The 13,354-nt window shown below is 41.3% G+C and overlaps 1 protein-coding gene across 5 annotated transcripts in view; it reads right to left on the bottom strand.

The window, feature by feature from the left end:
* Pld5 (phospholipase D family member 5) overlaps positions 1 to 13,354 on the bottom strand; it is a 322,478-nt gene that overhangs the window by 112,912 nt on the left and 196,212 nt on the right. For 4 of the 5 annotated variants that reach the window (XM_036202790.1, XM_036202791.1, XM_036202792.1 and 1 more), the window contains one exon: positions 1,789 to 1,900. In XM_036202790.1, the coding sequence (XP_036058683.1) occupies positions 1,789 to 1,900 (112 nt within the window). Of the gene's footprint in view, positions 1 to 1,788; positions 1,901 to 13,354 lie in introns of those variants that run through there. The other variant, XM_036202794.1, reaches the window with a different exon arrangement.

The raw sequence follows: 13,354 nt of genomic DNA, 5'->3' as shown, positions 1-13,354 counted from the left end.
AATATGTGTCTATTGAGGGGTAAGAGTAGAGATCAGTAGTACTTGGATTTTAAAGATTCATGTATCTTGTAGTAAGACTAAACATATATGCAGCACCTACTAAAACCTAGTTATGCCTAACTCTGGACACACAGATACTGTTGCTTCACCAATGTAAAAGCAAATCACATGTTTTCTTATTGTGATAATAACTTCTGTTATGAATAGGACCTATACAGACTTGAAAATTCAGACAGCTACTTTTCTACAAGACACAATGGCTCTCATGAATTTGGACCTTAGTTCACAGCATAAAGGAAACCAGGTCATTGTCAACAGCTTTGTTCATTCTCATTCAGCAATGTCCAGGGCAATGCATTTTGCCCCCTAATGCCTCCTTGCTTTAACTTTTGATCGATTTTTACAAGATTTAGCAAGGGTTATAGCTAGGAAGACATGGTAACCCTCAGGTCCCTTCTCCCCCCATTTATACATCCAATGCTAGGCAAGCAGATTTATTGAGAAGAGGATCCTGAAAACAGCAAACATAGCCCTATCCCCCAGTTAACCAAAGGGGATCCCTTCCTGAAGAGGGTGTGTTAGATAGCAAATGCTGATGGTAGGGACTCAATTTGATATTTTTTTTTAAAATGAGAAAAGTAATAATACATTTCAGAGCCATGCTGACTGTATCTGAACTGGGCATTGTCTAATTTTAAAAAGTATTGCTAAATGACAAAAAAAAAGCTGATTGAAAATTTTCAGATCAAGCAATATGGCATCTATATTTATTTAAACTTTCCTACACACAGGAAAAACAAACAAACAAACAAACAAACAGCTATAGGTGTAGTAGCTCATGTCTGGAATCTCTCAGTAGTCTTGAGACAGAGCCAGGAGGATTGCTACAAATTTGAGGTCATCCTGAGTTACACAGTGAGGCCTAGGACAACCAGGGCTGTATAGTGAGATTCTGTCTCAAAAGACCAAGATGAAACACAACAAAATTGGCCATAGTAACATGGTGATAGTTTTTGTGCCCTGGACATTGCTGAATGAGAATGAACAACCTCCTCTGCCATGTGCTACCACTCACAGAGGACATCACCTTGTTCTGTTCCTGCAGCTTGAACATTTTCTCTGGTTTTCAGGTGTCAATCTTTTCTACACATTAGCAGTTTGTCACAGGAAATGCTGAGAAAATGATTTTACAAAATTTTTAAAAAATATTTGGAATTGAGAGTCCAGCTAGAGAAGACTACAGGAAAAGAAAATTATGCCAGAGGAAGGTCAATGTGGCTGAGGTCAGGGCACATCCCAGAGAGGATGAGTGAGTGGTGTTTTCTGGGGAATTACCTGAAAGTCAGGAATCAGAGTGCTTCAAGGGTTACTAGACTCAATGGTATTATTGAAGATTACATCACACAAAGAGGATTTCCATTTGATTGGCAAGGGAGAAATGGAAACCTAGTACTTCATTCCCTTGAAGCGGCTCTTTTTCTTCAGATCAAATTATTCATATGTGTAGAAAAGTCTGATTCTTGACTAAATATCATTTAATGGACAGTAGATTATTTCTCATAAACAAATACACAAAACACTACTTTCAAAATCCCAGTAGCATTAGTTAATTAGTTCCCTCACTTAAAAGCTGTAATCAGGCTTTTTTGGGGGTGGGTGTCAAAGGCAAACTAAGAAACATACTAAGTGGAATGTACTAATGAGAAAGAAATGACATATTATTTTAAGTGAAATTCAAGGGATTGTCACAGAATGTCCATGGTAAAGTAGCATCAACCTTGGCCTTACCCTTTAATTTCAAGGCTTCTAATACCTTTGAATCAGCAGTCACATCGCTCACCAGCTTGATTTCGATATTTTGAGACGTCAGTTGAAGCAATTTCTCAAAGAGACGTTGACCCTGGGAAAAATATTCAGAGACAAAGGAAGAGAGAAACCTAAATGTTTGCCATTTTGAGTTGGTATAAATAAACCTTTTAAATTTTATGTATTCAGTTTGTAAAAGGCAAGGGCTTCAATGACAGATATTCACAGATGTGTGAAATTCTCTGGGTTTCATGACTGGAATAGAAACATGAACGTAGATGGCATTCTGTCTTTTCAAGCACCGTGTAATCCAGCAATCTGTAATAACAATTTTAATAACAGGATACAAATTTACTTCCCTTTTGCTTTTAAAGCTATAGATCTCTGCACCGAGGCCATGAAAAATATTCAGTAGCTACAGTTTGGCACAGAAAAACCAACTGGTTTTCTAATTTACAAACTGTGCTTTTTAATCTCACTGATCTCCTGTTCCTTCCTTGTAAATACAGACTATACTTACTTCAAAAGGGTTCTTATAAAATGTCACCAGAGACATTTATGGTCACTGATATACTTCATCTTGTCTAAAACCTATTTCAATGAACAGAACAAATGGTCTCACTATATATTGTATATGTAATATATATGTTATGTTATATAAATATACAACAAATGTAAAATGCAGGCTTGCCTGGTAAAAGTCTCACAAGCATATAATCTTTATAAGATTTATTTAAGGTTGATTGAATGATGGTGGGTCCAGGCATGACCTTATCTCCAAAGATAACTCTGCAATAGTATAGTTTTGTTTTCCCTTTGTGTTTAGATAGACACTTCTTATCTTAAAAAGAAATTGGTCTATTGTTATTGACTTTTCATGTTTGTTTGTATGGACCTCAAACACAAATATCTTCAAAAAGACCAGCCAGATAATAAGGCTTAGGTCTTAATGGGCCCCAAGTGCACCATTAAGCTTACCTTATCTTGATAAAAATCTTTGTTAGTAGTGATTATTTATGAAGGATTTGGTGATTGGGAGGAGTTGATGAAGCAAATGAGGATGCAAATGAGCATGCAAATGAGCATGCAAATGAGGACCCAAGCAGTGATTCCTGAAAAACCTCCTTATGGAGGAAAAAGATCAAAGATTGAAAGTCTAACTAACACTCCAAGGAGCTGGTGTGACAGCTGACAGCAGAAACGGGTGTCTGGCACCTCTAGCCTGGAGCTGGCTGGCAGCCAAAGGTCTGTATCCCTTGGGTTCTAGAGGCCACCGTGCCATGCAGTCTGTTAGTAGAGGTTAAGATTGGCCAGTATGGCGCTGACCTCAGACTCTCAGAGCCTGGGTGGGGGGGTAAATTCACCCCTAGCACACAGTATGGGGAAATGCATAATTGACAGATGCAAATGCCTTTTAACAAGGCCTAAAAAGGAAGGAAAGTTGGGGGAGGGTGACCCCAAGCTGCTGGTTTGCTGCTCTTGGTATGTGAAGCATTTTTTTTCTTACAATTTATCTTTTGTGTTTATTTGTGTATGTGTGAGCATGAGCCACTGTGCTGTATGTTTACAGGAGTTGGCAGAAGCTAGTGGAAGCTATCAGATGTCCTAGAGCTTAGTTATAGGTAGTTATGAGCTGTCGGGCATGGGTGCTGGGAGCCAAACAGGACTCTGGAAGAGCAGCAAGTGCTCTTAACCACTGAGCCACCTCTCCGCTCCCCTTGGTGTGTGATTATAAGTGAGGGCATAGTCAACAAGAAGCTTCATACACAATATGAGACCACACCCATATTGTGGAGCTTACGGCTTTCTGTTCCATATAAGCAACTCGTCCTTGTCAGCTTTGGCCCATGTTGTGCCTGCCACACACTGCTGAAGGTCTAGTGCTGTCTGTATGGTGCAGATTGCTACCCTACCCCTCACCCTGGTCAACATGGATTCACATGAGTTGGCTGTATTTTCCCCTTTCACACAAAAACCCACTTCCTGTCTTGGCAATATCCTATAGATAGTGGGACAGTGTTTTTTTTGTTTTGCTTTTTTTTTTTTTTTCTCTTACGTTAATTCTTTTAAAATTTTAGTTAACTAGCCAGGCGGTGGCGGCACACGCCTTTAATCCCAGCACTCCGGAGGCAGAGCCAAGTGAATCTCTGAGTTCGAGGCCAGCCAGGGCTACAGAATGAGTTCCAGGAAAGGCGCAAAGCTACACAGAGAAACCCTGTCTCAAAAAACCAAAAAAAAAAAAAAAAAAAAAAAAGTTAACAAAACATATTTAACACAAATAAAATAGAAGTTGTCACCCAACCTGTCTTCACTGTTGACCCGTACCAAGAGAAGCCTCTCCTCTTGATCCTGGGTCTTTCAGCTTTCTCTCTCAGCCCCACCTTGTGGGCGTGACCATTACCGAAGCCTCAATGGGGGTTGGAACTTCCAGGCCAAGGCTGGGATGGCTACACTGTACCTTAAGCTTATTCCCCTTGTATTTTTTTTGTGCAATTTGAACCAAAGACCAGAACTCTTACACATGAATGAAAACAGAAAGTCTGAAACCTATAGATACAGGCAGGCTGCCATTAAATGAAGCAGCTGCTTTTGCCCTTCAGTGTGTGGTGATGACTCATGCTGGGGAGTCTGATCAGTTCAACTGTAACACTCACTATGACAAACTTGGGCTTGGGTGAAACTTCTATTAAGCCATCTGTTTCTGACATGTTAAGTTCCTGCCCCAATATTTTTGTTATAACATTTAGGATGTACCAACTTTGTGTGTGTGTGTGTGTGTATGAAAACTCAAGGTCAGTTTGGGTTGTCCTTCTTGAGATACCAGTTACCTTGATAGCCCTGGAAATCCACCCATTTCTGTTTCCCCAGTGCTGGAAGTACAAGCACATGCCACTATGCTCAGCTGTAGTGGCTCTTCAGGAGAGGAGCAGGATTTCTATATCCTGTGAGGAGATCATTCCCCATTTCACCCCAACTTCCAGTATCACCTGATTCCCCTGAGCAATCAGGATACCTTTCCCTCCAGAGCTGAGATGTCCTATCAGCTCCAGCTGCAAGAGCTGTCTAGCAGCTCAAGGTATTGCCTGACTCCCCTGAGCAGTCAGGATGCCTTTCTCCAGACTTGCAACACTGGCTTACAGAGTGGGTGTTGTTTTCAATGTCTCATTACTTCCAGCAAGTGGTTTTAGACCTGGTCACCGCATTTCGCTCACATGCACACACCTTGTTCTGAGCCAGGGGCATGAATGGGTCACAAAGGAAAAGTAAACCACTGCTGTAAAAGTGAACCTACAGGCTGTGCATTCAGCTGAGCCGGTAGGAGTTAATTACATTGGAAGTCCACAATGTAGTAGGGCTGATTACAATGTTTTTCTTAGAAGTCAGTTAACTCTGAACAGGTCATCCACAGACTATGTAAGCACAATGAGTACATAGTCATAAATAATCTCATACTGTATTGTTAACTTGGTTATAGGTTGGGTGAAAGGTAGATGTTTTAAACAGAATTTCTCAGAAAATCCAATCCCACAGCAGTAGAGTTAGAGTCTGGAGGTCAAAGGCACCTGATGAGTGATTTTCACTTTACTCACAGGATCCAAAGTTGTTTGTTCTCTAAGATGCAAGGAAGGCACCAAGGCAATATTGCTAGATCTAGGACTGAGATGAAGGCGTTGATGGGAAGCTGGTCTCCATTTGCCCTAATAGAGTACCAGTAAATCCCTCCAACTTACTTTCCTATACCTGGGAGGAAAAGGCTACCAACATTTTGATAAAGAGGAGTATCAGGGGGCTGGAGAGATGGCTCAGAGGTTAAGAGCACTGACTGTTCTTCCAGAGGTCCTGAGTTTGATTCCCCGCAATCACATGATGGATCACAACCATCTGGTGCCCTCTTCTGGTCTGCAGTCATACATGATGTATACATAATAAATAAATAATTAAAAAAAGAGGAGTATCAGTACATTTAAGTGCATCCAGCAAAAAGGTACGAATGCTTGAGCATCACTGTGGCTTGAGTACTGAGTATCCTCCAGAGTCTCACGTGTTACTACTGTTCAGGTCTCCTACAGGAGGAGAGGGGTAAATGAGGAGGTGGAGACTAGTGAGAGATCTTCAGATCTCTGTGAAATGCCTTGAAGGGAGGGGGAAGACAGCCTTTTCCCTTTTTCTTTCCACTGTCCATCCAACAGCTGAGTAGTATTGATCTGCCTAAAGCTTCTAGACAGTAGAGCCAACTGAGCTTACACTTTGCAACAGTAGAGCTTACACTTTGCAACACTGTGAGTCAAAATAAATATCTGGTCTTTATAAATTTACTATCACAGATATTCATCCAAAGGATGGGAAGTTGACTGACACAAACATAGTGGGCACCCAATGATGCAGAAGCCAAAAGCCAGGACCAGATACAGTGGGAGTTCTCCAAGTTGGTGAGATGTGGTTGGGATGGATGGAAACTAAGCACTAACTTAGATGAGTAATCAAAGGATGCTACAGCCATGGTTCAGGCTCAAGCTCGCTAGAGGACAAAGTGTTGGAAGTATTTCCAAGAATCTATGTGCATGCATGTACACATGTACACGAATACATGTACGTTCATTCATATGTATGCACATATGCACACACAAACAGAAGGAGGATAATCTGGTAGGCAGAGGGAATATTCAGCTAATCAATGCATTGGAAGAAGTAAGAAGCAAATGAACTAAGTCTGAAGAAATAGAAAAACAAAACTATCCAATTTAGGAAAGACATAAATCTAAGAAAACCGAAACACATTTGATGGTAGAGAAATCCCTGAATCTCTCTGTAAAACAGCTGGACATCAAAGACTGAAATTCTTACATGCCTCTGGCCAAGGGAAAGAATAAAGTGACTCAGAAAGGAATCTGAGTGGCAAGGAAGCAGCCAGCCACAGCACTGAGTTCCTTCCAATGGACAGACGGCAGCCAAGAATCCTGTGCCCGTGCAAGAACTTTACATGTAGGGGTGAAAGAGAGACACATTTGCAGGTATGTAGAGGTTTAGCAACTATCCTGTGTTGGGGGTTATTCGATCACACTGTGAATCCTAAGTTTGCAGAAAGAAAAGCTCTTTGGAAGACAAACAGCAAAGAGAGAAGGTTAGCTAGGTACTTCTCAACCTCTCTGAGCTAGCAAGTTTTCACCCCAGACTTTGAGTCTCCGGTTTTATTTGTGAATAGAACAATAGAGATTTAGTGAAAGCTACCTTTAGCAGCAGCAGAGAGCCAGCGGGAAAAGAACTCCAGCCAGGCCACTGCCAGAGAAGCAGGAGGTAACTGCGGAGTCACAATTGCTGGCTGAGGTAGCAGTAAATGAAGGTGCAGCCACTGTGCCCAAGTTAAAACAACACACTGGGCACCAGTCCTGCCTGTATACCCCATATGAGAAACTGCTTTAAGGAAGGACACCAACCAAATAGAAACAAAACAAAATAAAACAACGGCCTCTGAACACCAGAAAAGAAGAAGGAGGGAAAAACAAATGAGTGAGGTACAATATTTTCTGGATTAATATTTAATACATTTGCTACATTAAGATTTTTTTTTTCAAGACAGGGTTTCTCTGTGTAGCTTTTGGAGGCTGTCCTGGAACTCGCTCTGTAGACCAGGCTGGCCTCGAACTCACAGAGATCCGCCTGGCTCTGCCTCCCAAGTGCTGGGATTAAAGGCATGTGCCACCACCGCCTGGCCTAAATTAAGATTCTTTGTAGAAGAAATACATTATGTAAAACAGGAGCAGGTGCATCAGGGACCCTGAAACAACAGACTGCAAAAAATTGAAATTTCTCCATGCAGGGTGAGTCTTGGTGCCAGAGGAGCAGCTGTCTCCTGTGTAATGAATCTCTCTCTCTCTCTCTCTCTCTCTCTCTCTCTCTCTCTCTCTCTCTCTCTCTCTCTCTCTCTCAAATATCAAGCGTCCAAAACCTTTTTGATAGCCACAGAGGGACAATTTGGCTTTTCTTTTATTTTGCTGTTGTTTTTCAGATATTTTATAGCTAGAGGCTATTGCCAATACAATGAAAAAGAAATGTCCGATTGTCCTTTTTAAAAGAAAGTACTAAGCCACAGACATTGGTGCACACCCATAATTCTTGTATTCAGTCAGTAGAGGCAGGGGGGTTGCTGCAAATTCGAGGTCACCTATGGATATCTTGTGAGACCTGGTCTCAACTCCAAACATCAAGCCCCCTATGACAAACAACAGAAGAAGGAAAGGAAGGAAGGACTAAAAGGAGAATTATTGTAAGATAGGGGGTGCATGGAGGGGAGAAGAGAAACCAACCAACCGAACCAACAAAGCCCCGAGGCTCACGGAAGGCGAGTTTAGCCTCCACTTCATCCAGAGAATTAGGGAGAATGCGCTGGAGCCACGATTTATTGACTCCTACATTGCTGGCTTTGGCAGAAATCACACAGGTTAAAGGCCTGCCAAGAGCGTTATTTATGCATTTGTCTCAGAATAATGATCTCCCTGGGAAATATACTGGAATACAAGCAAGAGCATACTCCTAATTAGTCAACAGATGGGGGGAGAGGAGCGTGGAGAAGCAGCAGAGAGTATCCAGAAAGAATAGACGGAGAGGACAGGATCCACAGGGGTCTGAGAGCCGCTGAGCAGCAAGGGGCAGAGGCAGGCCTTTCTAGGTGCGTTCTCTTGCAGCTTCTTGGATGGCTGGTCTCCCAGTCCTGAGTGTTCATAGGTGGTTTGGGGGCCCCCCTTGTTGTGCTTCCAAGTTTTACTACTGAGTATTTGTTTCATATTTTCAGCAAACAGCACATCAATGTCTGCTCAGTGGAGGTACATTCAACAGCATTTGTTGTCATATTTGGTTTAAAGGGCAGAAGGCTGACACAAGCAAGCATTTGCTGAGCGTTGACGGTGTGGAGCTGGGGAGAGATGCTATTTTGAACCAAGAGGCAGTCTTCATCTTAGGCTATGCTAGCTTATGCTGACACTGCACTAGGAACTCCACTGAAATTGTGTTTGGTCTGGAGATGACAGTTAGTTCTCAGGAGGCATTTACGGTTTGACATCAATCCACCGCTCCCTGCTCGTCTTGGCCATATGCTAGACAATCAAGACACAGGGCTCCAGAGTCCAGGAATCCATAGGTTATTCGAATGTAAGCCGTTGTCTAGTCGCTGAGAGGATGATTGTAATACACAGGATTAAACTGAAGGGGACAAAAGCCAGGCTGACAAGAGAGGTAGGGAAGGGCCCAACTTGGGGCTGTCTTAAAACATAGAAATCAGCCGGGCAGTGGTGGTGCACGCCTTTAATCCTAGCACTCAGGAGGCAGAGCCAGGTGGATCTCTGTGAGTTGGAGGCCAGCCTGGTCTACAGAGCGAGATCCAGGACAGGCACCAAAAGTACACAGAGAAACCCTGTCTCAAAAAACAAAAACAAAAACAAACAAACAAACAACCAAAACCAAAACCAAAACCCTATGGAAATCAAGCCATGTGTATTAGACTGGCACATCTTCACCAGCAATTCTCAATCTTGGCTGCCCAGGGGACTCCCTTAGTCATTTTTAAGCTTGGCCTCTTTCCAAGTGTGAAAGTGGCTTTCTTTTCCAATTTGAAAGTGCTCTGGGGGTGGAGGAACACACCCATCTATTTCCCAGGCCCCTGGGTTGTTTCAGGCAGTCATGGTGGGGAACCAGGAGTGGGAACTGGGGATCTGCAGAGGAAAAAGCGTATTCGTCCTTCTCCTTTCTTCATATAAATCTGAAGGACAATGTAAAGTCATATTCTGGGAAGGACCTTGGCCTTCTCTCACATAGGCTAAAGTCCTTGTGGGCAACCAGATACCATTCCTGCTTACAATAACTCAGAGTTGGGTGTCCACTAAATTTAAGGTGCCACATGTAAAAAATAGGAGTGGTGTCTTTTTGAATTCTGTTTCATTTTTCATAAGTATTAAATCAAATTCACAAAGCAATGTGAGGGAGACATTAGCATATATGTTTCATAGGTGAGGAAATGAGAGTCAGAGGAGTTATTCAATGTCGTCACAACGATTAAAGCACTGGGTTTATCAAATACATCAAATGCCAAATCCTATAGCTATGGTATGCTGAAGGTGCCCCAGGGCTCCTTGCAGTCAGCTGCATATACCATAGTGAAAAGACTGTGGTTATGTTAGTCGTTTTTTCATATTCTAACAGAATATTTAGGCAAACATGGATTTATTTATGTGGCTTTTAATTTCGGAGCTTCTGCGAACAATGGGTCCTTAACCTTGGGCTCCCAGTGAAACAGCACCTCAGAGTGGAAACACATGTCTGAAGAAGCCACTCACCATGTGAGCCATGAGTCAGAAGCAAAGAAAAAAAATTAACATCTCAGAATCCTCTTTGAGGGCCAGAGTCACACCTTCAGTGACCTAAGGACTTCATACTAGCCTCTTAGACCTCAAAGTTTCTGATACTTGGTGAGGCTTGAGACTGTCACCATGATAATGTAGATAGCCCTGAGGGGCACTGAGTTCAGTGAAAGAAGTCAGTCACAGAAATAAGAATACTGATGGTCTTCCTCATAAGCAGAGACTAAGAAAACCGCCCTCATAGAAGCTGAGAATACAAACAGATATTGGGGGAAATTCTGGAAGATGAGAGAGATGAAGGAACAAGCCGCCTCTTACCTCACCAACTCCTCAGCCTGAAAAAGCCTCACTTTCTGTCTCCTCACGCCTTATATACCTTTCTCCACCCAGCCATCGCTTCCTGGGATTGAAGGTGTGTGTGCTTTCCAGTACTGGAATTAAATATGTACCACCACAGCCTGGCTCTGTTTTTGCTTCTAGACTGAGTCAATCTCATGTCATCCAGGGTGGCTTTGAACTTGCAGAGATCCTCCCAAGTGCTAGGATTAAAGGTGTGTAGCACCACTGCCTGGCCTCTACGTTTAATCTAGTGTCTTGTTCTGTTCCCTGATCTTGAGGCAAATTTTATTAGGGTACACAATATACCACCACATTTCCCCCCTTTTTTTGTCTAAAATAATGAAAGAAGGTTATAACTAATATAAGAAAAGCTATATATAATAAGTACAATAAATATATATAATAGATACAGTCAAGAATTACATTAACAATGTCCAGTCCATAAATATTTGACACATTCAGAGAAAATACCCCATTATTTATCCTATTTTGTTGAGTTTAAAGTGTTATGCCTAATTCACTTTCTATCCTAACTTGTGTTACCAACCGAAAACTATCTTTTGATGTCTTTCAAACTTATACACTTTATACCTCTTTAGTGAGTTTCCTTTCTGAATTTGTTAACAAGAAAAACTATAACTATCTAGTCCTCAATTCTCTCAGAGACCTGAGAAGGAAATAATATTTACTGAGTAAGCAGAAAGTGCAAACAAGCAACTTCCAAATAATATGAGAAATGACAGAAACAGCTGGCTGCCTGGACAGTCAGCCAAGGTTCTTCTGCAGTGTTGAGGCATTCATCTTTGGCCTACAGGCCAAGCATATCTGACAGACTTATCTGAGAAGCAGGATATTTTGAAGGGCTGTCCTACTTTGCCTTGGCAAGGTTCAACAGTGCTTTCTTTTGTGTCCTGTTTGTCCATTTGGACAGCATACTGTCAGTAATTGAGGCAAGGGCATTTTCTTGCCCAGTGGCTAACTTTTGTCACAAAGAAAGTAAATCCCACATGGAGTTTCTTCAATGCCCATCATCTTCTCTCAAGTAGATTGGTGCTATCAGGAGCAAGTATGTCTCATTGTCATTAAAAAAAGAAATAATCTATGTTTTTAAAATATCTTAAATGACATATTCTGTAGATCTCTGAAGTGTTTGAAGATGACCCACCTATCTAAAATATATCTGTTTGACCTTGAAAACATACCTAATATGACCACAAGTTCAATTGTAATAGGTGACTACTAATTTGCATTTTCTTATATCCTAATTAGTTGGTAATAACTTTCAAGGATTAGAAGATTGTATTACATTTTTAAGTGAGTTATATAGGTACAATACCTTGAATAGGATTAGAAACATATGTACAGTATGTTCTAACAAAAATAATCTCAAATTTTTATCAGTATACAAAATTTGTATACAGTATATAAAAATCCAATCCAATGTAAAATATTTAAAACTAGTAGTTGCTTTTTAAAAGTAGATTCAATAATCTACCTTTTTATCTTATCATATCAATATTATCCTTCTTTTTCTTTTCAGAGTAGATTCAATAATCTACCCTTTTATCCTATTCTCCCTCCAGAGTGTGTGTGTGTGTGTGTGTGTGTGTGTGTGTGTGTGTGTGTGTGTATACAACACTAATTTAATAATCTACCTTTTTATCTTTGGAATAGTGTTGGTGGAGTAGGGGGCAAGGGGACCAATGAGACCAACAGGTATGATTCCATTGTTTGGCAAGAGGAATGAGTTCTGTGTCTCATGGGTTAATATAATTAGCACTAATGCTTTAATTACCTCAATATAGCTACAAGAATTTGGATGTATTTGCCACCAAGAAATGACAGAAGAAATGGACATGCTAATTGCTCTGTGCTGATCATTACTCCACATATATTAATCCATACATCATACTGTGCCTCATAAATATGTATAAATATGCACTAGTCAAAAATATCTTAAACAGAATAAATAATAAATCTATAACCTCTAATATTTCTAAAAAGTAGAATTCTTCTGGGTTCCAGAAAGAGTTATTTATTATGAAGTGGATCCTGACTATGCATACTAGGTGCTGAAGAGACACTGCAAGACTTGAAGGAGGAATGGAGACCAACCAAGGGCAGTGGGGACAGACACTGAAAGGAAGGGAGGCTTAGAGAGTCACTGATGATGGAGAATTGAGGAGATGGAAACTAAGAACAAGGGGAACTGGAGTTCACAGATCCACAGATGATGCCACTAGTTGCTAGGCATTATGAGCTAATAGGAAAAGCAATTACAATACAAAATGTCAGTATCACTTATGAATACATCATAGGATGGTTGTGAAACAAGCATGCCAAGGAGAAGCTTTACCAGTTAGAGGAAGCAAAGGCTCTTGGTCACTGGCTGAGCCACAGCAAGAGTCAGCTAGAATATTCCTACTGCAAGGAAGGAATGGGCGAGCTACCACGTGGGCCCAGGAGGTAGGAGGCCACCATGGGCATAGCCTCATGAGTCAGGACAGAAGGGTACATCCTACTTGTGCTGTGTAGCATGGGGTGGCCTCAAGTCCTCCCTCCTCCTGTTCATTGAGACTACAGACATGTGCCATCAAGTCTGGCTTGTTTTGATTTTAATCTCAGCAAATATAGACAGAGGTTGGAGATTGTTTTCTAATAAAATCGCACTTTTCCAAGATCTATATGTCAAAATATTACAGGATAAAAACTTTATGTGATGGCTAATTTTATGTCAACTTGACGAAGCTATCTTTTGTTTTATTTTGTTTTTCCGAGACAGGGTTTCTCTGTAGCTTTGGAGGCTGTCCTGGAATTCACTCTGTAGACCAGACTGGCCTTGAACTCACAGAGATCCA

This window comes from Onychomys torridus, chromosome 11, assembly GCF_903995425.1.
Source record: "Onychomys torridus chromosome 11, mOncTor1.1, whole genome shotgun sequence".
Taxonomy (NCBI): domain Eukaryota; kingdom Metazoa; phylum Chordata; class Mammalia; order Rodentia; family Cricetidae; genus Onychomys; species Onychomys torridus.
The sequence above is the reverse complement of the archived record's forward strand: the minus strand, read 5'-3'. Positions and strand labels throughout refer to the sequence as shown.